Genomic DNA, 24,277 nt, shown 5'->3' on the forward strand with positions numbered 1-24,277 from the left:
CAAACATTTTATTGATGTTAATCTTGATATCCAGAAACTACTATGCGTAAAACATATGAGATTTGATTTCTGTGACAAGTGGCTGACATGTTTGAGAATCAGCCAACCAATGATGTGAGTTTGGGGTGGGGCTATATCTTTGTTCGACCAATGGCAGATTCGGGAAAACCTGTTTGAAATCCATTTTTTCAATTCGTTTAGTGGGGCTGTAGTGGTGCTGAAGTTGCACCCGGGTCCTGCTTGTTTCAGCACCACGGACAGCGGCCTCAAAATTACTAAATTTACGGTTTGTGAATGCGCTTTATTGTTTGGTTTTATAAAACGGAAATCTTTCCCAGCCTAACAGACACTGAAATAACACTTGCAAAATACCAAACTGCTCCATTTTACTGACTACACATACAGCAGGTATTCAAAAGGAATATTATCTCTCACTTGACTGCCCCACACAACATCAACAGTTTATTTGATTAATAATCGCACCTCCATTTCACGCTTTTGTTGTGAAAATACACAACAGACATGTTCTGTTTCGTGCGATGTGTAATAAACACTGTTGAAAATAGCGTCCCTGTAATATTTTGACATGTACATGTCTCATCTGTAAGTTCTATTATTCTGTTTTATATTCATGCAACTGCAGCAATTTTGATTTGTGAAAGAGGAGAGAGCCACATCAGCCTGTCTTAATATTTCACTGTTTAATTAAATGTGGTTTAACTGAACATTACATGTCGACAGAATTACTGGACTTAATTTGAGCGAGCGAGCGAGCGAGCGAGAGAGAGAGAGAGAGAGAGAGAGAGAGAGAGAGAGAGAGAGAGAGAGAGAGAGAGAGAGAGAGAGAGAGAGAGAGCGCACAGCCCACTGGCTGAAAGAGAGGATGCATCAGAGAGCGAGAGAAACAGGGATGATGATGATGATGAAGGAGGCAGGAGAAATGAACAGAGAGAAGAGAGAGATTGATCAGGAAGCAGGTGCTGGACCTTCACCCACATCAGACTGATGTCAGAGGAGGAATGGATGAGCGGAAGGACTCGATGAGCTCCAGCATCTGACCGAACGAACTTCTGCTTCACAGCAGTCTAGTCTCGAGATCATCGATCATCAGTTCTCTATTCTACTCTACGCTTTGCGCGTTTCGCGGGATCTTTTCCTCGTTTCTCGTCTTTAAACCGGCCCGCTCGCAGTTCGAAGCTGCGCCGCATGAACGGAGGCTGATCATGAATATAAAACACATCAGAGTCGGCATATAATGGGGATCGAGGACGCGAGCATGAGGAACGGACGGGCTCTGTCCGACCAGTGGGCCGACAGCGTGGTGGTCCGGCCCCGGACGACCGAACAGCACATCACTGTTAATAAGAGGCTGGTGCTGGGCTTCGCCATCTCCATCCTCACCCTCATCATCGTCACGGCCATCGCCATCACGCTCAGCGTCAGCTTCGAGAGATGCGCCGCGGAGAGCAGCGGGGCTCTGGCCGCGAACGGCTCCAGCAACAGTAAGTGGAAACAGTCCCGGGACGGGAACATCAGTCACAGAGACACAGAGGACGGCCAGCAGCCCTGGAGACATCTGCGCTTACCGGCCACCCTGCGCCCTCGCCACTACGACCTCCGACTGTCCGTGTACATGGAGAACTTCACCTTCTCCGGCGAGGTGAACATTGAGTTCGAATGCGTCAACTCCACGAAGTTGATCGTGCTGCACACGGACCGGCTGGAGGTGGAGAAAGTGCTGGTGTACTCGGACAGTAAGAAAGCGGGCGTCATGAGGATCCAGCGCCGCTTCCACTACCAGCCCAAGCAGGTGTTTGTGATCGCGTTGCACAGAGAGATGAAGCCCCTCAGAACATACAAGATCAACATCACTTTTCACGCGCACACCGAGCACGAGCTCTTGGGCTTCTTCCGCAGCTCATACGTGCTGAATGGAGAAAGAAGGTAAAAGCGCTTCTGTCTAAAAAAAAAAAAAAAAAAAAAAAAAAGCCTTTCATCCGTTGATCAGGTGTTGATGGTTGATATAATGTTCAGATGTTACCATGGGCAGGGTCTTTGCTTGGGTATCCGGGTATCCAGGTCCCCGGTACAGGTTGTTGAATGCCCTCCTAAGGCCGGGGGCCCTACAATCGTCACCCTGATCATGGGAACTACTGATGCTGCCTTAAGTTCAATCATATGCAAAATGAAGCCTTTTTTTGGATAATTATTTGCGGTAACAGAAATGTTTACAGTAACCAAAATACCATAAAGCTTATGTTACTGTAAAATTATAATAAATATGATGTCATTTAAATGTAAAAGCTGCAATCTTATGGTCCTCAATTTAGCAGTTTTACTGCAGCAGCTGTATTGCGAACTTTGTTATGACGATGCTGTCTGATATTGATTTGTAGATGTTTATTGGCATATCTTACAACCCCAACAAATCCCTATTTTGCAGTAGTCTAATAATATCCCGTGATGTATTATCCTAACTAGTATTTATATGGTTTGCATCAAACTATAATAGATTCAATAGTAATGCTCACTTTAAAAAAAACAAACATTAAATGAACATGAGATATAAATGGAGGTTAATGGCAGTAGTAACTATTGTATTAATGTTGAAAATATGGTTGCCATGCAAAAGTTTTTGAGGTTGGTTTTAATTTGTGTTGATCTGTCCACAGTGGCGTGTGATGTGCAAATGAATGTCAGTAAAGTGTAAAGTACATCATGGAGATAAATGCTGCTTTCCAAATATTATTACAGCGTATGCCAAAAGAAACAACAATCTCTGGTTCTTCATTCATAATATTGTCAGCTTTAAATCCAGGCTTTAGTTAAAGGGTTAGTTCACCCAAAAATAAAAATTCTGTCATTCATTACTTACCCTCATGTTGTTCGACACCCATAAGAAACCATTTTGTTCACCTTTATAACACATTTGAAGATATTTTTGTTGAAATCTGATGGCTCAGAAAAGCCTCCATTGATATGGAGCCAGATCAGCCTCAATATTAATACATTTACAAAACAAAATTCATAAATGCACAGCACAATTCACATTTATAAAATCTAATTTGTGAATTCAAAACACAATTCATAAACGCACATGTAAAAGCATACATATTTCCCTAAATGCTCACACAAATGCATCTTACCTAAATAAATAAAAAATCTTTACATATAAGGCAATGTATATATCAAGTTCTTAAATTAATTTCCATCACGCATTTATGAAAGATGTTGCATGTATTTATGGATTGTTGAATCTGCATTTGCAAATGGTCACACGTGTGGACTGCTTTGAATTTGTGTGTGGGATTTTTGAGACCTTCCTGGCAGGTTAAGATTCGTAAATATATTTTTTTGGAGGATGTTCTGTTTAGCCAATCATGGTGAGCTTTTAATCCACCAATCAAAACGCTCCTCACAGAATAGACTCAAGAAGCTCAGTTCTGCGCTTGTTCTGTGCATTCTTTCGTGATCGGTTGTTTCATGTCCTTTATGTAGACATTTTAATGGGTACACGTTTTCTAGCACCTGATTAAATTTTTTACAAAATTATGATTTATGTTGTTTGCACAAAATACAGCTACCCAGTTAGCCTCCTGTCTTATTCACCAAAGTTGCACATACCCTGTTTATTCATGTTATCTTTGAAAAATGACTTTAATATAAAACAATATTATAACTGTATAGTGAGAGTAATAGATTAAGTGGTCTTTTTAGATCTCTTTATAGTTTGTCATAGGCTAGTCACAGGTTACAATATTTCTGTAGCTCTGAATGTTCAGCTTATTACTAACACTTTTTACATTTCATCTTACCTGTAGGGCTGACCTCTGGTTGTTGCTCATTTTATTAAACTACATTAACATATGTAGTACTAATAGTTTATACTTAACACAAATTTAGTCACTCATTGTATTAATTTATTAATTTAGGTAAGATGCATTTGTGTGAGCATTTTAGGGAATATTTATGCTTTTACTTGTGTGCTTTGAATTTACGAATCCGGTTTTATAAATGGGAATTGTGCTGTGCATTTATGAATTTGGTTTTGTAAATGTATTATTATTGATACTGATCTGGCTCCATACATTGACACCAATGTCATTTCCTCTCTCAAGACCCATAAAAAGCACTAAAGACGTCGTTATACTACAGTGGCTCTACAATAATTTTATGAAGCGACAAGAATATTTTTTGTGCGAAAAAAAGAAAAGAAATAACAACTTATATAGCGATGGGCAATTTCAAAACACTTCTTCCTGAAGCCTCGGAGCTTAATGAATCAGCGTATCGAATCATGATTCGTATCGTGTCAGACCGCCAAACTAATGAAATCACGTGACTTTCTGCAATCCGAACCGCTGATTCGATACACTGATTCATAACGGTACGAAGATTCACAAAGCAGTGTTTTGAAATCAGCCATCTCTATACAAGTCGTTATTTAGTTGTTGTTGTTTTGCACACAAAAACTATTCTCGTTGCTTCATAAAATGATTGTAGAGCCACTGTAGTGAGATGGGCTTTGTAACGACGTCTTTAGTGCCTTTTATGGGTCTGGAGAGAGAAAATGACATTGGTGTCAAATGAGGCTTTTCTGAGCCATCAGATTTCAACAAAAAATATCTTCATTTGTGTTCCGAAGATGAACTTCAGGTCTTATGGGTCTGGAATGGCATGAGGGTGATTAATTAATGACAGCATTTTCAATTTTTGGGTGAACTAACCCTTCAAGGTTAGGCAGTTCACCTGTAACTCCTAGTCTAGAATAATTATCTGCATGTATTTTTATACTCAGACAGTAATTGATCGTCAGTGTTCAGGGAGGTCAGAGGTCACACAGATCTGAACGCTATTGTAACCTCTGGGTGTCTGACGCTGCACACAATGACTCATTTACTGTCAGACACTGAGACTCACACGTAATCATAGGAAGTTTTCCAGCACAGTGATAAACTTTCATACACCCACAAAGTTAGATTAACATACATAAACTATTTATGCGGTTACTACCATAATACCTCAATATGATCAACATTAAGGTGTTCAGTTCATATCATATGAGCTTCTGTTTATACCAAGACAACCCATTTTTATGTTTGAAAATCTTCAGATCAGTAGTTATAATCTTAAATAACTCTTTAAAATCCAGTGTTGATTATCAGAAGCTCATTTGTGTGTTGGCTGTAGTTTTACACTGCCTCATATTCACAGTGATTTCAGTTAGACAGCACTGAATATCAACTTCTTGCTCTTGTTTTCTGTCTTCTGACTCTTTGTCCTCTGAGAGAATGGCTCATGTCTGAATCTTTGCCCCGGGTTTTCCTGTATCTGAGACATGTTAAAGCCTCGTTTTACCCTGAAGGCTTGGCTTTTATGGACACACTTCATAAACCGTTTGTCTGTCCACCAGTTGCTTCTTGTCTTTCCAATAAGTGTTGAATCTTCTACTTGCTTTCAGCTGTAAACACAGCATGTTAAGGACTCAAGGCGATTCTTTAAACTCTATTGTGAGCTCTTGATATATCCATTGAAGAGCACCTTTGAGATAAACTCAGTATATGATAATGTTCAGACAGAAGCTCTCCGCTCCACAGGCTGTGAAGATCGTTGAGTTTAGAGTAATCAGCTCCTGCTGGCTGCTCGTGTATTCATGAACAGTGAACGGCGGGGATCTCGCATGATTGAGAAAATACTTGCGTTTATAGTTTATTAGACGTGGGCACAGAGTCGTTCTGATCTGATTGTCTGGGCTTTTCAGAGATTTAACACTTTTTCCCTCCTCCTCTTCACACTCTTCTTCGAGGTATAAAACCTCTCCAGCAAACTCAAACACCTCCATGTGTTTCACTGCAGGGATTTTCACTCTGGCATCCCTGTAGAATCTCCTCCTGTGTCTGATTTCTCATCACCTCCTGCCTGGGTCTCCTCTGTCATCTTTAAATAGTGTCAAGATGCTTAAAAGGTACCAGCATCTATAAATGTGAATTATATGAAGAGGAGGTAAACAGATGGCACATAATAGACTCGTTATAGATTGTTATGTCATGAAAAGCTACTAATGAGAGTAAAAAGTTGTGACAGAAACGCAGGAGCGAGCCGAACAGCCCTCCTCCCCCCGTCTGCTGGTCATGCTGTGGGTGGCGAAGGCAAAGGTCCCCGTGAGGTTTGAAACGAGCTTTAATATCCGTTAATGTGGCTGTCTGGAATGCAGATCACTTCTTCCCCGCTCTCTAACTGGATTCTGTACTTTGATATTCAGACTCACTTCTGATTCTGATGCCCTAGATGTGTCTGTATGTAGATTATTAATGCTTCACTTAAAATTCACCAATCCTACAACATGTAAGATCAGTCTGACAGCTTTTTATTTTTGTCTTGCCTTCGTCAATTTGTTGACGTTGTGCTGTCACAGATGGGTTCATCTTTACGGATATCAGATATATCATTAGTATCTCTTATGGTATGTCGAACATTGATGTGATTTAGTTGCTGTGGTTGAACAGCTCAGTTTTGTCCATCTTCACTCCAGGAAGCTCATTAGTGTGATACAAATACACAGCGATGGCAGACAGAGCTAATTTACATTCAGGAAATCATGTGACAACCAGTGTAATGAAGTTAAGGTGAAATGACTCCTGGACTAGTTAAATAGCACATATTTCAGCAGCGTTTTCTTTCATCTTACCTCTCTCGTGTTTTTATTCTGCAGGTATCTTGCGGTGACACAGTTCTCCCCGACTCACGCTAGAAAGGCCTTCCCGTGTTTCGACGAGCCCATCTATAAAGCCACATTCAGAGTGAGTCTGAAACACGAGAGCTCGTATCAGTCGCTGTCCAACATGCCAGTGGAGGCATCAACGTCGGACGAGGACGGATGGGTGACCAATCATTTCTCCAGGACGCCCCGCATGTCCACGTACTACCTGGCCTGGGCCGTGTGCAACTTCACCTACAGAGAAGCAGTTACAGACAATGGAGTCGTGGTGAGTCGCGTTTTCAGCCCCCAAAACTCAAGTGTATGAACAGTATACTGAGATTTTATTATTTGAACTATTTTCTAAACCCAGAAAGCAGCATTTTAAAGCATCATCACAGATGCGCTTCTGAAATGAAAGCTATTCTAGAAGATTTTCTGCCTCATCTGCCAAATTATCATGTAAGCTTCAAAGTCAAGGCAATCCTAGAATGCACTGCACTCAGCTCAGTATTAAAGTCCATCCAAAATGGCAAATGAGCCGAGAGAATCGGAACATATACAGAACATATACTTGACTGAGCAAAAAAAAAAGAAAAATATATATACAATCATGGGGAAGACTGCTGACTTGACATTTGTCCAAAAGACGACCATTGACAAGACACAAAAGGTCATTGTAAAAGAGGCTGGCTGTTCAAAGAGCTCTGTGTCCAAGCACATTAATAGAGAGAAAGTTGTAGGAAAAAAAAATGTGTACAATCAATAGGGATAACCGCACCCTGGAGAGGATTGTGAAATAAAACCCATTCAAAAATGTGGGGGAGATTCACAAAAGGTGGACTGCAGCTGGAGTCAGTGCTTTCAAGAACCACTACACAGACTTATGCAAGACATACTGTAGGTTTCAGCTGCCGCATTCCTTGTGTCAAGCCACTCTTGAACAACAGATAGCGTCAGAAAAATGTCACCTGGGCTCAAGACAAAAAGGACTGGACTGCTGCTGAGTGGTCCAAAGATATGTTCTCTGATGCAAGTAAATTGTGCATTACCTTTGGAAATCGGATCTCAGAGTCTGGAGGACTCTGGTTTAAGGACCATGAGTAACGTATAGTAACGATCCTGAAAATTCAGCTTTGCATCACAGAAATAAATGATACTTTAAAGTATAATAAATTGAAAACCAAATATTTTAAATTGTAATAATATATATCACAATATTAAAAAAAATGTTTCTGTATTTTTGATGATGCAGAAGAAATTTCTTTCAAAAATATTAAATAGTAATGTGTCCAAACTTTATATATATTATATCCATATATTATATATATTATCTCCATATATTTATATAGGTTTATATTGCTATATTCAACATATAATGGTTACACAATGGATATTGGAAATGGTTGTCTCTATTAACATCAGTCCAGAGTCCACAGTCATATCCGTGCCCACTAAAAGAGTAGCAGACATGTGTGCAACTGGTGTCCACTTATGTTTATGACCAGGATTGTATTCATGACAAACTCTTCCAGGTTTTATATAACATACAGGAACTTGTTTGATGTGAACCGTAGCCATTAAGATAATGTAAAGTGTGTGTTGCATCACTTTCACCACATCCCCTTAAATGTTTTTTTATGACACTGAATCCTCACATTCTAAGCAGCTTCATCTGTCATGCTTCTTCTTGTGATCTGCGTTACGGATATCACGTTCAGTCAAAGTCCTGCTGTCATATTAGACACTTCCTGAGGGCTTCTGCTGTGTGCCCTTGGCCGGCCTCCTCCTCATATTAGTGTAATTAATCTATCTCCTTCAGCATGACCGTGCTCTCCTTTATATCAAATCATCTCTGCCATGCTGACTGTAGTGTGTGCCTCTATATGGGGCATTTATACCCACACTGTGGCTTGTAGCGGTTAGCCGCCTGCTAGCTTCCCCCATCAATCACATTAAAGCGGCAGGGTAGCCCCCTCGCTCCATTCATCATACAGATTCGGCGAGAGGAAAGATCGTGGGAGAGGAACGTTGGAGAGCAGAGTGGATTTATTACTCTGGGTTTATGGGGAAACACTGATCTGCCACACACACGTGTAAAGATCACGGCAGAGCCGGCAGCAGTTGTGTGAGCATTGTGTGTTATGTGTTTTAATGCTGTAGATGGTGGTGGTGAATTAACCATGAATTTTAACTTTATAAAACCATGAATTAATGAAGTATATACAGTTATTGATGCAGTTATAGAATTATAGAATCTGGAGCTGAGTGATTCATCTTTCCCTAAAATTTAGCATATTGATGTGCATGTTAAAAGGAGTAATAATGTCAAAGATATTTTTTGAGAACTTTCTGTGATTAAACTACAGATTGCTTAGTCAATCCATCCATCCATCCATCCATCCATCCATCCATCCATCCATCCATCCATCCATCCATCCATCCATCCATCCATCCATCCATACATACATAACTGGTCATAATCTAGACTCTCTCTACAATGTATATTTATATAATACAAAAACAAATACTTAATTCAGAATTTGAGGCATCATAATTTCTCACACAAATAAATACTAATGCTCAACAGACATGTTTCTGACCAGACATAATTTTTTACCTGGTGTCTTCTGTCTTATAATAGTTGTTTGTTATAAAAACTGGTTATTTGACTGTCTCAAAGCATTATATTCCATTCATAACACTGTAGCAGCCGTTATTAAATCCCCTGGTTTAGTGTCAGTCCGTTTTTATTTATCGTATCATTAAAATGACAAATGTTCTTGTGATATCTAATCAACATTCAACACCACTATACTATGCTCATTACGTATTCATAAAATTACCCAGCCTGATCAGAAAAGCTTGTTTACTGCATTTAATTGACAAAATGATGATTTTAGCAGTGGAATACAAATGCCTTGAAACGTCTATGTAGGTTTTAAAGTTAAAATACCAGCTTATGCCAGCATGAATGTCAATCCTGATTAATGCTGTTTTGGTGCTGGTAAACCATTCTGACTCGTCTAAACATCACAAGCTGTACAATTTTTACACGTTCATTTCTATGGCACAGTTTGAACCTTTATAGGAATGAATTTGTGAAGCGCCTGAAGTATCTCTCGTATACAGACATATATAGTAGAATAGCTCAACAGGTTGTTAATCAGGTCAAGAGCTCCTTGTCATCTTCTGAGCTTCATCTTTTCATCAGAAAGAGCTTTTTAGTGGATCAATGTTGAGCAGACGCTCATTGAGAGACTCACTATTTGAGTTCAATTAACCTCATTTAAGTCTCTGTCAAGCTGCCTTCAATAAAACCAAACAAACAAACAAACAAACAAACAAAGCAGTCCGCACTGGAGTCGGATTGAACGATCTCCACAATGTCTGATTAATAAAGCTTCTCTTGATTGTCAACCTGAATGCTTTGTCTAATTACAGGTTGTTTTAAAGTCACATTGATCTGATTGAGCTTAGAATCATTTCCACAGCCCTAAGTGGCGTCCATTCATCTTTAAATCAGACATATATCAGACAGTAGCTGATCGATACAGTTGCAACATGTGAGGTAAACAACACATAATTCAATGTGCATTGCTGCCAGGCTCTGAAACAAAGGCTTTCCTCTTGCTTGTTTTGCTCAGTAACTCTGTTAGTGTAGGAGGACATTCATTCTGAGTAGATGGATGTTCGTTCAGAAAGCTGTGCTGTTCATCAGCCTTCGGCTAAAAGAGACCAAGATCATTTTTACTGTGAGAATACATTTCCCACAGAGCCACACCTCACACACTTTCCCTTTTAGACTTGTTCTCTCCTCACTCTCTCTTTCTCTCTGTCACAAACATAAAACCATAAATACAGAATAAAGGATTTTGCAATAATGCAAATGTTTTGTCTTTTTGTTTTCCTGGAAATCTAATTTGTTTCTAAAGACAAATGTCTAAAACCCCAGTTTAATGAATACAGCTTTAAAATGGATGGAAATAATCCTATACTGGTAAAATTTTTCACTGGCTGCAGTTCAATAACACAGAGTTTTATTAAAAGTGCAGGTCATTTAAAGAAGTCATGACTCCAGCAGAGCACAATAGCTAATTGTCAGTTTTTTTTTCAATGGCCTTGTGATTTTGAAAGTATGTTTACCATTCTTTTTCATATTTCACGTATTACAACACATTATTCAGTTATGCTTTAAACCAACATCACAATCAATGATTTAAAAATACATTCTCGTTTACTGATACATATTTAATTTTTCATATACACATATTTTTCCCTGAAATGTCCAGTTATGACATTTTTTTTTAAATAAAACTACTTTACTTTTGGAACTTTCTTCAGGATTATGGGTGCTAGTTGTTCATTTAGCATTGTTTGTTTAATAATTTTGGACCTCATGGTTGGTCTGCCTGTTCAAAACTGGTTCTCTAAAGAAAAGGAATGATTTCTGTCATGCTGTAGTGACAATAATATCTTCGTATGTTTTACATCCTGGATGACGGGTGCACTCAAAAATTCCCAAGCCAGATTTTGGCATTTGGCAGACATATTCTCCAAAGATTAGTCTTTCAAATCCCGAACAGTTATCCTTTGAGGGAATTCAGGTTAGGAATAAACCAGAGCCGTACAAGTGTTCATTCAGCACCTGGCACAATTTGACTTTTGTCCTCCCTCTCTTCCGATGTTGTGTTGATGCAGATTCGGCTGTACGCCAGGCCTGACGCCATCCAGAGCGGATCGGGGGACTACGCTCTGCACATCACCAAGAGACTCCTGCCGTTTTACCAGGATTACTTCAAAGTCAAATATTCCCTCCCTAAATTAGGTAAGACTGGCGGTGAAATGCCTTCAGCTTTGTCTGGCTGCAGTGGAACGGGCAATAAATGTTCATCTCACGGGAAAGCGAGTGATTTTTCATAGTTCCATTTGTACTGCCAGCTGGTTCTTTGTGACTTCCTGCTTTGTGCTCGTGTCAAGAGGTGAAGGAGTGTCGACAGCAACTCGGTTCTTGCATTTGTGGATCCCAAAAGCATTCTAGGCTGTTTGTGGTGTTTGGTCTTGGGAATTAGAGCACACACACACACACACACACACACCATGATATGTGTGGTACTGTATATGTAGTGTGGTTGTGGTGGACTGTCTCGCTCCATTGGGTTCCTGTCAGCTCTCTGTATTCATTTGAATATAGCTATCAATCTCTCTGGGCCTCTGTCTGTTGCTCTCTTCCCCCGCCTGCTCACTTCCTCTCTAAATGTGTGTGTTTGCATGTAATATTAATCATGTTACTCTCTTAAACGCTCTCTGGGAAGCATTTGCTCTGTTTGCTAATAAGGTTAAGACCCTCTCAATATTCACACACATACTACATCTCAATGATTTTCTTTCTGAATTTCTTTCCTTCTCATTTTCACCTTCTGGTAAATCCAGCTTAAGCTATTAGCTGTGTGTTAAGGAACATGGCAGTCGGTCTGCTAGTTTGCAACAGCTAATGACCATCCTAGACCAGCTAATATATTTCTAAAGCACAGCGATGGTTTAAGATGGATATTCCATCAGGGACTTTAAATCCGTAACTAAATCTACAGATAAATCTAAAATAAGAAGTGGTAATGAGGAAAATGTAGCATCTTTGGTAATGTAATGTAAGCATGCATTACCTTGTGAAAAAGAAGAGTGCTTATAATGGGCATGAAAAAGTTGTAATAGTGTTTTCTTTTTCTTTTGTGTTATATTATGAGCAAAACGGCTTCTAGAAACAAGAAAATAATGTAGGGGACTTGATTTTGGGAATTGACTGTATGGTTGGATAATTATGGTTTGCTATTGCTTGCAAACCTGTATCAATTTATTTCTTCTTTTGAACACAAAATTAGATATTTTGAAGAATATGCGTAACCAAACAGTTGATGGGCCCCACTGACTTCCATAGTATGAAAAAATTATATTCTTTCATGCTCAGCAGAAGACAGAAATCCATACAGGTTTCAAACAACTTGAGGTTGAATTAATGATGGCAAAATTTAAATTTCTAGGTGAATTATCCCATTAATATAAATGTAAGCTATGATATATTTGTATTTATTTGTAAATAACATGCAATTAAGTGTTAAAAAACATAACATTTAGTTTGCACTTAAAGGGTTACTTCAGTGATTAGCTTTCTATCAGTAAAAACCCTGGAGTATATTCGAATGATTGTGCCATGATATTGAAGCAGTGGTAAAGTGATCCAGTAATCTAGTAGCGGTGGCTTTGGGAGTGGCCTCGTATGGTAGCGAAGCATTCTGGGAATTATTGTCTTGCGTTCTGCGAATGAGGGGCGCCTCGTGGTTCCATCCCAAAGAGGCATGAAATCGCTCTCACGGACATTTTCCTGGACCGTTCCCACCAGGTGGAATGACCTGCCGATCTCAATTCGTGCTGCCGAGTCTGTAGCCATTTTTAAAAAACATCTTAATGCTGCGTTCACACCGCACGCGAATGACGCGAATAAATCGCGCTAACATTTTGAATCCATTCGCTTCATTCGCGCGTCAAATTCGCTTCATTCGCATGTGACATTCACTACACAACAGACGCGAATTCGCGTCATGGAAGGGGTTTCTGCTAGTCATTTTGACTGGGTCACTTGACTTCTTTTCTGTAAAAAATACTACTGTTAATGTGTGACAAAAACGTAGTTTGAAGACTTTTTCAGGCGATAATATTGTTGTTTAATGCTCAAATCTGTGTTTTTTATACAAAAAGTGCTCATTCGCGTGTGACATTCACTACACAACAGACGCGAATTCGCGTCATGGGAGGGGGTTCTGCCAGGCAGCGGCAGTCGGCAGAAAGACTATCCGAGTTAAGGCTGCTCTCACCGGGGTTGATGAGCGCTGAGCTCCGGTGATCGCCTGGGTCTCACACCTCCGAAAACACCAGATCAAATTTTCAAATAGGAGCTCTCTTAATAAATAAATCACATATTTGAGCTTTAAACAACTACATTCTCGCCTGAAAAACTATTAAAAGTACATTTTGTGACACAATAGAGTAGTATTTTTAAATTACTCTGGCCTCGGGGTTCCCTTATGGGTTTCCCATCCGTCACTTCACCACGTGACAGCAGTAGCAGGCTCCTCATTGGTTAACGCGGCGCGAATATCCGCCAAAGTTCAGATTTTTCAACTTGAGCGATTCGGTTCGCGAGAATCACGCGTTCAAAACGCTCAATTCGCGTGATCATTGCCGCTTTATTCGCACGAATCGCGCCATTCGCGCCGCCTCATTCGCGCGAATCGCGCCGCAGAATGCCTATTCGCGTCTCTGCATTGACTTAACATGTAAATCACTCGCGCCAATCGCGCCATTCTTGTGCGGTGTGAACGCAGCATTAGACACACCTTTTCCAATTGCACTTTTCCAATTGCACTTGACCAATACAGAATAGCACTTACTGATCACCACAGCAACGACCAAAAAGCGCACACTCCTTGATCATATCTACGTCTCTTATCCGGATTTGTGCCTTCAGGCGGGTATGTTACATAGTTATCATAGCTACCAAAATCCAGTGTTCTGTATTTTGCGTACGTGAGTTTTTGTTGTCGATGGCTATTGCTGCGCGTTTAGCTAGAATGCCATACAAAACCAACCCATTGGGCCACTGAATCCGCATTAACGACAACAGCTGGGGCAACAGCCTTAGTCCTAATGGGTTGTTATCATAGCTATCAAAATCCAGTGTTCTGTATTTTTCATACGTGAGTTTTTGTTGTAGGTGGCTATAAAAAAAAAAAAAATTGTGTACTGTGCTAATTGATTGAGATTTCTTACAGCTCTTACATGTTGTTGGCCTTGTTTGTTTCGTTGCTTCTATTGCTCTACCCTTTTTTGTAAGTCGCTTTGGATAAAAGCGTCTGCTAAATGATTAAATGTAAATGTAAATGTCTTTCATCCCAATGAGATAAAAATACATTTTCTGTCTTTTCTCAGTATAGAAAGCACTAAATTCAAAAAATAATTTCACATTTCTACTACATTAATGACCCAGTTTAAATACAGATTCATCTTCCCAGCGCTGAAGTACACCTTTAGGTACTCCTTGTTGAAAAAAAAAACACCATATGCTGGTTAGGTATGTTTTGAAGCATGGCAGCTGGTTATACGAAACTAGCTCCAGTTCAGGACCAACGTATAACCAGCACTTGACCAGCTTAAACCAGCTCATGGCCAACTAAGGACCAGCATAAACCAGCTGCCATGCTTCAAAACACAGCTAACCAGCATATGCTGGTTGCTTCAACAGGGCTGTCTATTCTTTTAAAGTATATTATTTAAAAGTATGCTAAGTGTTCTTTTCACAAGGGTTAGCATATGACACACTGGCTCAATAGTGACTTTATGCTTCATGCAGCTGTAAGTTCTGTGCAGGATACGAGATAATCAATATCTTGTAAACCAAGCTTTTTCATGTGACCGACAGTATCAGAACAGGATTGGCATCTTTTTAATCCTCTCAACATCCCGCGTGCCACTAATGAGTGTTTTTCATTCCTTCTGCTCTATTGATTGACGTCCTGCAGGATTGTTTCACAGAATATTTTCAAACGTGTGTAACCTGAGGCTGGAGATTTTCACGATCTTCATTTTGTCGCCTGCTAAAAAGATGCTCAAGTCTGGCTGTTCAAATGTCACGTCAAGGATGCTGCTTGTGCAAAGAAACCGTTTGTTTACGGATCAAAATGTTGCTTGTCACTGCTAAACTGAGGGGTCGAGATGGTTTCAATGTGAAGTGCGGCTTGATTTGAGAAATGATGTGGACGTAATTAAAGCGTCCGTTACATAAAGACACCATCTGTGTGTTGAGTGTTGCAGCAGTTGCAGCCCCTCTGGTCTCGAAACAGGGACATTCTGTCTTTCTGCTCATGCAAACGAGAAAAACACAGAGAAATGAAATCAGAGCGTACAGGTTAAGGACGGCACGCCAGGAGCAGATCACATCTCAAGTCCTTGAAGCGCCGCGCACAGATGTGTTTTAAAAGCTTGTTACAGCTGTTGAAAGATTTTTGACCGTTTGTCTTCTCTGACTTAAAGACATTTCTTTGTATCTGCAGCTCTTGGCATGTGATTTGTCGCTAATGGCATAGCGATTTCTTTCAGAAGAAACGACGGCACAAACCTCAACACGACCCATTCATTAAAATGGCCGATTGTTCGCCTGCCAAATTTGAAGCAGAGTTCAATTAGAGCAACTTAATCAGAGCCGCCATTTACTGTCACTGGCAAATGAGAGACAAAGAGCCACCGCACACTCTTCCTCTGTTCCTCTCTTTCATTCATTCTCTCTCAAAGAGCGTAAAAAATGAATGACAGGAAAGGGTTTTAAAGAATGATGCAAACCAGAGGAGAAAATGAGCTTTGTTGTCAGGTAGCGGTTAATACCTTCATATCATGATCAGTAATCGGTTTCATGGCTTTGACGCAGAAGCCTCCAGAAGCTTCATCATCAGTGAAGAGTCACGTGCAGAATGATAATAAGATGAAGAATCAGAGCGGAGTGTGTTTGCATCCACAACACCCTTCATCCATTTAGCTTTCATTACATCAACAAGTGTCTTCAGCTGCAAGAATCAAGTCGGAAGCTTCTGGGAGTAGTCGTGAGGACGCTCTTTAGGTCCCAATGAACGGAGAAATAAATCTGTCATAAGTCAGCATTTGCAGGTGCAATTGTGTTCGAGTCTACAGTCGATATCAGAAGTTGAAGACTATAATGAAGCACATCATCTGTTTGTCAGAATAAAGAGACAGCGTGAGAGCTTGAAGTAGCGTTTAGCGCGTCCTTTGAGAGGGACGTGATCTTTCTTAGATATTGATCTACAGTAAGTGCTTCTCAGAGAGAGATCAATGATCTATCAAAAAGAGGCCGAGCCTGACAGCGGCATCTGAGTGACAGATACGGATGAATGCCAAAGGAAAACGAATGTGTGACAAATGTGGACGGGTTCATCTTCCTTTGCTGTTAAAGCTGCAGAAAGATCAGCAGGTTGTGTGTGTGTGTGTGTGTGTGTGTGTGTGTGTGTGTGTGTGTGTGTGTGTGTGTGTGTGTGTGTGTGTGTGTGTGTGTGTGTGTGTGTGTGTGTGTGTGTGTGTGTGTATGTGAGAGAGAGATAAGATGGACACTGGAAAGAGATCCAGTGCATCGCCAGCTAATCAGACCAATCAAATCCCAGAGTCATTCACTGGCGGTTATTCCTTCTGAACTTCCTGCATGTTGATCCAGGAACAAGTTCATCTTGGCTGAATTATGTAAAGCGTCCGTTCTCAGGGATCAGATCCAGCTCATTATTTATCATCACTACAACTGTGACGCTGCCATTTCTCTTTTAGTTTCCTTCATCTCACTCTTTTATTTCTTTCTAGCTCGCTCTTTCAGTCTCTTTCCTCCCCGATCCTGGCACACAAAAAATCTACTCATCATCCCTCAATACTTCTTCAAAAATTGAAGCATAAGCTGCACTTTTAAATGTTTTAAATTCTATTTTTTTGTGTTTTGATCGCTGTCTCTCTCTCTGTGTGAATGCTCTGGGTCAGCCCTTAATACATAAAATCCCAAGGATGATGGTAATCTCTTCTAGAATTCGTTAAAACTAATCATCAAGGTTGGACGGGGGGCGTTTTGAAAGCGCTTCACCATCGATGGGAAAGTGACGGTCATAAAACTGAAGGGTATTTCACTAGAGATGAAAAATGAGGCACATTATAAAAGAATCACAAAGCTGCTGTATGTCTGATGAATGTTAACAGAGTGACGCTCTCCATCCCTCTTCTTTCACTGAGGAAAAACTTTTACAGCGTTTGCAGAGTGTTTCTCAAAGCTGACTTTTGACCCTTCAAGTTCTTCTACACTGTTTATAGTGTTCTTTTCAAGAAAAGGAGGTTGAAATTCATTCATTTTAACAGCATTTCCGTTATTTTAAAATGTGCCATTATGATTGATGAGCTCATTTTCTTTATAGATCGCTCCTTATTAGAGCACAAATTCATAATCCTCATCAGAAGAAACAGAAATCTCCATTTCTCGATTCGTCTGGTATAAAATGAAAAATCCAACCATTATTAACTCCCCTTTCCTCACATTTTAATGAATAACATCCCAGCACTGACTGAGACCTTTATGTGTTTTCCATTACCAGTCGCTCAAAGCGAGAGCTCATTCACAATGCATTAATACGATAAGAGTGTGTGACGGGGTCTGCTTTATGTTGCTGTTTATCATAGAAACTTATTAGATCACACAATGTCACATGATGAAAGGAGACGGCTTGACACTCCCGCTCTCATGAATCACATGAGCTGTCACGTTCATTTTTGGATGGTGCTAATAAACGTACAGGTGTCTGCAGCTTCTCTATTAATATTTCATGAGCTTTGATTTGTTTTGCATTTCAATACGAGCTAGAAGCCTTCATTATCTACAAATAACAACGAGAGCAGTTGTTATCCAAAAACACAAGAGTGAAAATGTGTCTGGTGAGAAGCTACTACATCATAGGCACTTTCTGAATTATATATTTTATTTAATAATAATTATTTAATAGAATTCATTTTTGTGTTTTTATGTTAAATTATTTTATATATTTTATCAGCATTATTTTGCTTCTTTATATTTGGGCCAGAATTGTATGTACCTTTCACAAAATACAGAAACCTAAAACGTGCTGCAACAGGCCCTGTTACAGTTTTCTTAATTAATATTTCAAATTAACTTTAATGTATTTTTAAAAGCAGCAAGGCAGCTCCAAAGCAGCCTGGTCTTCAAAATATCTTCATTTGTGTTCAGCAGAACAAAGAAACTCGCAAAGAGGTCTGGGTGTCATGAATGGGTGTCCTTTATTTTGCCACATTGAAGGTAGTAACCCTAACCGTGGTTGAATCTGCAGTGGTCACTAATGATTGTCGTTTGGACTTTTCTGGATTAAATTCTGCCATCAAAATGATGCGTTATATTATTCCAGCTGCTGTGAGAAAAGGCTATAAATGATCCACCACCTGCAGCATCCTCACATGTGATACTACTAGCCAGATTCCTTCTTTAAGTATACAGACGTGACGTAAAGAAGCAAAGATGAATGGCGCCATGCTCCAATTTCCAGCGGAAATCTACTAGTACAAATTATAACTCATTACTGCAAGCTTACTGTTTGTACTGTTTGGAGATAGTTTTGAACACTGGCTGGTTATGTACTTGCTTTTAAAATTTAACCAAAGTTAAAAAATTTAACCCAAAAAAATTACGGTCCACAGCTTTAAGTCAAACTAAGTGAAATGTTGCTTTGGGTAGTAGCTGTAATAGTATAAATAAATAGGTTTTTTTGTATTTAAGTTAATGTTTATTTCAAGAAACTTGAACATTATTATAATAATTTTTTTTAATGATTTTAGTTTCTATAATAATTGCTCAGTGACCATATCAAAAGAAATGTTGACTGTAAACATACTTACTAATCTAATTTGTGACGTAATGCTTAAGTGCATTATGTCCTTGTACATTGAATTCATTGATTAATTGTCTCCTGTGTGGTTCGTGAATAGAGCGCAGTGTGAAGAGTGATCCAAACGGTTTCCACAACGTTGCAATATACTGTCATTTTTCTCGCTTGTCATTTGTTGCGTTGAGTTCTTCAGTCTTTATTTTCTGCTTTCAGAGCTCTAGCACCAGCGTGTATTTAAAGAAACACACTGACATTTAGTGCGTTTAATCACAGCTGTGTCTGTGTGTGTGTGTGTGTGTGTATGTTTGGCCCAGTCGAGGCACGATGAAAGCTGGAGCGGTGTTTTGCTCTTTCTGCTTTTTTTTTTGTGGAGGCCGAAGGCGATGTCACGGACCTCGTGTCTCTTCATCTATCAGCCGGTTTCTGAAATCTGCAGCCTCTGGTCTTTATCGATCCTGCCCATCATTTTTGTTCGCTTCCTGCTGAGACTGGAGCAGAGATGGAGATTCAGAACAGCAAGGAGGAACTCTGCTGTTTCCTTTCAAAAAAGATTAAAAGGGAAGTTTGCTGATGGTTGCGATATCCAGACATCAGGATATACTGAACACATACAGCAGGGGAACACGTCTGTGATGTTTCTGGCAGTTTGTGATGTCAGTTGAGTTTGGTGTCCAGTGCAATCTTTTCCCAGTGTGAGCGTCTTTCCCATAATCCCTATCTATGATTAGGGCTGATATTCTGGCCGTGCTGCAGATGTGCTGTAGATGCTCATCACTTGCTGTCTGAATCAAATGTACCGATCTTCACTTTCAAGATCAAGTCATTCTTGCCGTCCTGAACAGGACATAAACCAGCTAGTTCAGACTGCCTTGTGCTGGTTAGTGCTGGTCTGCTGCTTTCCATAATGTCCAAATAATAAAAATAAAATACTTAAAGGGGTGGTTGCATGCGATTTCACTTTTTTAACTTCAGTTAGTGTGTAATGCTTGAGCATAAACAGTATCTGCAAAGTTACAGCGCTAAGAGTTCAATGCAAACAGATATATGGTCTTTTAAAGTTATGGCAGTTTATTGCCTACAAAAACGGCCGGTTTGGACTACAACAAGCTTCTTCTCGGGTGTTTGACACACCAAGTCACACCTTGCTAGTCACCGCAGGTGTGACTTCTGCCAGTAATTGTGGGCGTGGTGTTTCCGGGAACCTGTGCTTGGCACTTCAGCCAATAAAAATACATGAAACTACATTTGGCCATCTAACCAATATAAGACCATTGCGTTTTTCAGAGGGATGGGCTTCATAGAAGCAGGAAGCAAACGAGCCGTTCAAAGGAGAGTGGAGACAGAGGTGTGGAATAAAAGTCAAATATAAGAAAAATACAGGGTTTAAAAAAAAAAGTATTAAGAAATGTTATACTGCGCCCCATAAAACCTAGAAAAAAACACAGAACCACCCCTTGTATAGGACATTAGACACTGGAACAGAACAGCCACCTGTTTCATGCGTCCCAACACAGACATTTCAGGGGAGAAACTTTGCTGTATTGACTGCACACTAAAGAGCAAACACCCTATTGAGTGTGTTAATTATTTTGACCTCACGTTAATCGAGTGTCACACGGGGAGGGCTCACGGTTCTGCCGTCTCTCCAGACTTCAGCCTCTAGAATCAGTTTTATAGTGTGTATGTGATGGTCAATGTGTTTGGAGTTTCACTCACTTTTGTGTTTGATTGCAGAATCCCATTTTCATTCCTATTACAGGTTTAATTCAGCCTCAGTTTGTGCCGTAGATCAGAGTCATTTGTCTGAGAAAGTAACGCTGTCACTGGTTCAGTCAGAGCTGCACTGGAGACTCATTCATCAGCCGTCAGACAGCTGGCGCCTCGTGCTGATTGGACATTTAGGATCAACTGTAAGAGAAAGAGAGAAAAATACAGGTAAAATACAGAGAGCTGTGCCTTTATAAATCCCTCATTTATCCACACATCTACCCATCATAGGAAGCTGTAGTTTAATGGCCATCTGTCTGTTTGTCCTGATATATGAAGCTCTATGGAAATGATGGAAGATGATGGTATTTAAGTATTTATGGCCTCTTTGAATGGTTTTAAGGATAAAGTCCCTCAGACGGACGGTGAAGAGGGATTTGAGGGGCTCAGTGAGCAGAGCAAAGTGAAAAACTCAAGAATCCGTCCTCAAATATAGCAGAAGGCAGATTTTATAATGCGGATTAGATCTGGACAAACTGGCTCTCAGAGGACTGTTCAATAAAGTGTGATGTAATCCTATAATTGGATTGATTATGAACGAGAGGCCAAATGACACGCAGGCCGTCACACTGTAAAACACGCAAACACAACACACACACAGATACATATGGCTGTTCTCACAATGTCACCAAACCAAATGACACGCCGGCCGTCACACTGTAAAACACGCAAACACAACACACACACAGATCCATATGGCTGTTCTCACAATGTCACCAAACCAAATGACTCTTTTAGATGAACCTAGTGCTTCAATTTGTCACTATTAAAATGCCATGTGGTGTATTTTTCATTAGTCATTATACTGCATGAATAAATTGCAATGTTCTTTTTGATGTCATTTACCCAGCAACACTTTGAAGTAATGCACCATTGGGATGTTTGCCTGAAGGTGTCCACTCTTTTTTGAGCAATAATTCACTCTATTGTCTAAGATTTGTCTCCTCTTCACACACCACGTGTCGTCTTTTTCTGATATCAGCTGGAACTGATTGAAAGGTGGGACCTGTACTGAATGCTCCAGCGTTTCAGACGTGGTGATGTGAGTTTGATGTGTCTGTAATGTTCGGTGCTTTAGAGATGAACCACATCAGCAACTGCTTTTAATTATTCTGGGACTGGGAGTCATTTCCACACCCTCTGTTCATTGTCTAAAGTGATTCCTTCACATCTGAGGTGGGTTGGAGTCTCATTTTATCTGCATTGAAGTTACCGATTTCAATCACATCTCATTTACTGCAAATATGCCATGAAATGAGAGTTTGAGCAATAACACAATCAGCTCTTCTGTCTCGTCTGGGCTGGTTTTTATTTGCTCACTGATTAAAACTTCATGAGAGCTCCCATTCTTCAAACAAGCAGTTTTTAGGTGAACATTTTCAGCGTTTACTAGTGATGATTTTTCTGTGCAAAGCACTTTTATGTTTAAACAAAGTTCCTCCCTGCAGAGTTTGTTCCTTGGGCGTTTTCCTTAGGGTATGTTGGTCGATTCTTTTATAAAAATGAAGTTTTATCGCATTACATGGTTCTTACTACAGTCTCTTACTGTTTGTGTTAGTTGCCTTCAGTTTTATTGATCTTCCACTTTCTGCTCTAGTAGTGTTTATGAGTGTATTCATGTGCATTAGTTGAATATCCAGTATTTTTAGACTGAACGTTGAGTCTGGTTTATTGTGACGGATCGCTTGATTAGATGCTAGTTTGTGCTGAACGTGTTGTTTTATTTAGTCTGTAAAGGGCGTCATGATTGATGCTTTTGTGCTGGTTTAGATCTGGGATGTACGATGGGATGTTTTGGTTACTTTTTTAAGGTGTCTGTGTTACTGGGAACTGTGTAATGTAAGCGTACAATGCTTTTGGGAAATGCAGCCCAGGTAATATTAATGGTATGATTCATTTTCAAATCAGTCAGAGCTAGAAATGTATCTTCATATTTACATGTAAAACTCCATATTACAGGTAGACTACTTTCTTTGCCCCCCTTAGCAACTTATTTAGATGTCCTTCAGGTAGGATCAAGCATTCTTTAGGAGGATCAAGATCCCCTCCCAAAACCCCCCTGTAATTTGCACCCTGCTTACATCCCCACAAAATGTTTGTCACTTGTATGTTTAAAAAAAAAAAAAAATGTTTGAATACTTTCGATTTCAATTTTAGACAAAAACACCTCAATTTAGGTCTCAGTTCAACACAGAGAAATGCAGCACAGACAGGTAAAACTAATCGCTCTCTCATTAATGCATTCAAATTCATTTTTTATTTCTAATTTATCTGTATCTGGTTTAGAAAAAGCACAAATCTGAAAGAAATGTAATGGCCCATAGACAAAATAGCTGATGAAAGAGAGCTGTTACGCCAGAGCAATTGCACTGTGGGTATGGAATCCCAAAGCTGCCAAAGTTATACATATGCCGCAGCACTGCACAAGGAAACCTGACTTCAACCGCTTCAAGGTCAGGGCTTTCTCAAGTCAACATCAAAGTTTGTTTAGCCTCTAGTTTCTAACTCTACATTTATTTATTTCATTTGAGTTTACTCAGGTAAGCTGACTGCACTAAAGAGAAACGTGAAGCCAATGAATAAAGTTAATAAAGATAGTTTAAAAAAAAAAAGTTAAATTACTATTGCTGGTACCATGTCATGAACCCTGCCCTCATAGCAAACCGAACCGAACTGTGACTCCAAAACCGTGATATGAACTGAACCGCTGTATTGGTGTATCGTTACACCCCTAGTAATTATGCACATTACCTATTTTTAGCTATTACTACAGTAACTGCATGTAACGATATAAAGCTATTGTAGCAGGGTGAGTAAGTTCCCTCCCCTGTATTTAGAGTGACGGCCTATCAGCATTTGAGACCTGTCTATTTAAAACCCTGTGTCCTACCTGAGGGTGCGTCATGTCAAGCTCCGCCCCCATGGCGAGGGCGCGCCACCATTCAATGAGGGAATGTTTGGTCTGCAGCCCTACGGTTGAGGTCTACGGTAGCCCTACGGTTTACGGTAGGGCGGCAGTGGCTCAGTGGTTCATGTAGGTTGTCTACAAACCAGAAGGTTGGTGGTTCAATCCCCGGTTCCACCTGACCAAGTGTCGAAGTGTACATGAGCAAGACACCTAACCCCAGCTGCTCCCGACGAGCTGGATGGCGCCTTACATGGCTGACATCGCCGTTGGTGTATGAATGGGTGAATGTGAGGCAAAAATGTAAAGCGCTTTGGATAAAAGCGCTATATAAATGCAGTCCATTTACCATTTAGTCCATTTTTGTCTTTTATTCAATATTGATACAATAAAGTAGTAATTTTTCATACATGCGACCTGCGTCTC

At 40.0% G+C, this 24,277-nt stretch overlaps 1 protein-coding gene and 1 long non-coding RNA gene across 2 annotated transcripts in view; one reads left to right on the forward strand and one right to left on the reverse strand.

Annotated features, from left to right (window-relative positions):
• Positions 1-884: 884 nt before the first annotated feature.
• LOC137049459 (thyrotropin-releasing hormone-degrading ectoenzyme-like) overlaps positions 885-24,277 on the forward strand; it is a 164,880-nt gene continuing 141,487 nt past the window's right edge. The window contains exons 1-3 of the mRNA XM_067427978.1: positions 885-1,944; positions 6,713-6,986; positions 11,399-11,525. Coding sequence (XP_067284079.1) covers positions 1,256-1,944; positions 6,713-6,986; positions 11,399-11,525 — 1,090 coding nt within the window. The 5' untranslated portion in view covers positions 885-1,255. The remainder of the gene's footprint in view (positions 1,945-6,712; positions 6,987-11,398; positions 11,526-24,277) is intronic.
• LOC137049460 (uncharacterized) overlaps positions 20,967-24,277 on the reverse strand; it is a 46,304-nt gene continuing 42,993 nt past the window's right edge. The window contains exon 4 of the long non-coding RNA XR_010899615.1: positions 20,967-21,087. This is a non-coding gene — a long non-coding RNA (uncharacterized lncRNA). The remainder of the gene's footprint in view (positions 21,088-24,277) is intronic.

The sequence above is a fragment of the Pseudorasbora parva genome, chromosome 20 (assembly GCF_024679245.1).
Source record: "Pseudorasbora parva isolate DD20220531a chromosome 20, ASM2467924v1, whole genome shotgun sequence".
Taxonomy (NCBI): domain Eukaryota; kingdom Metazoa; phylum Chordata; class Actinopteri; order Cypriniformes; family Gobionidae; genus Pseudorasbora; species Pseudorasbora parva.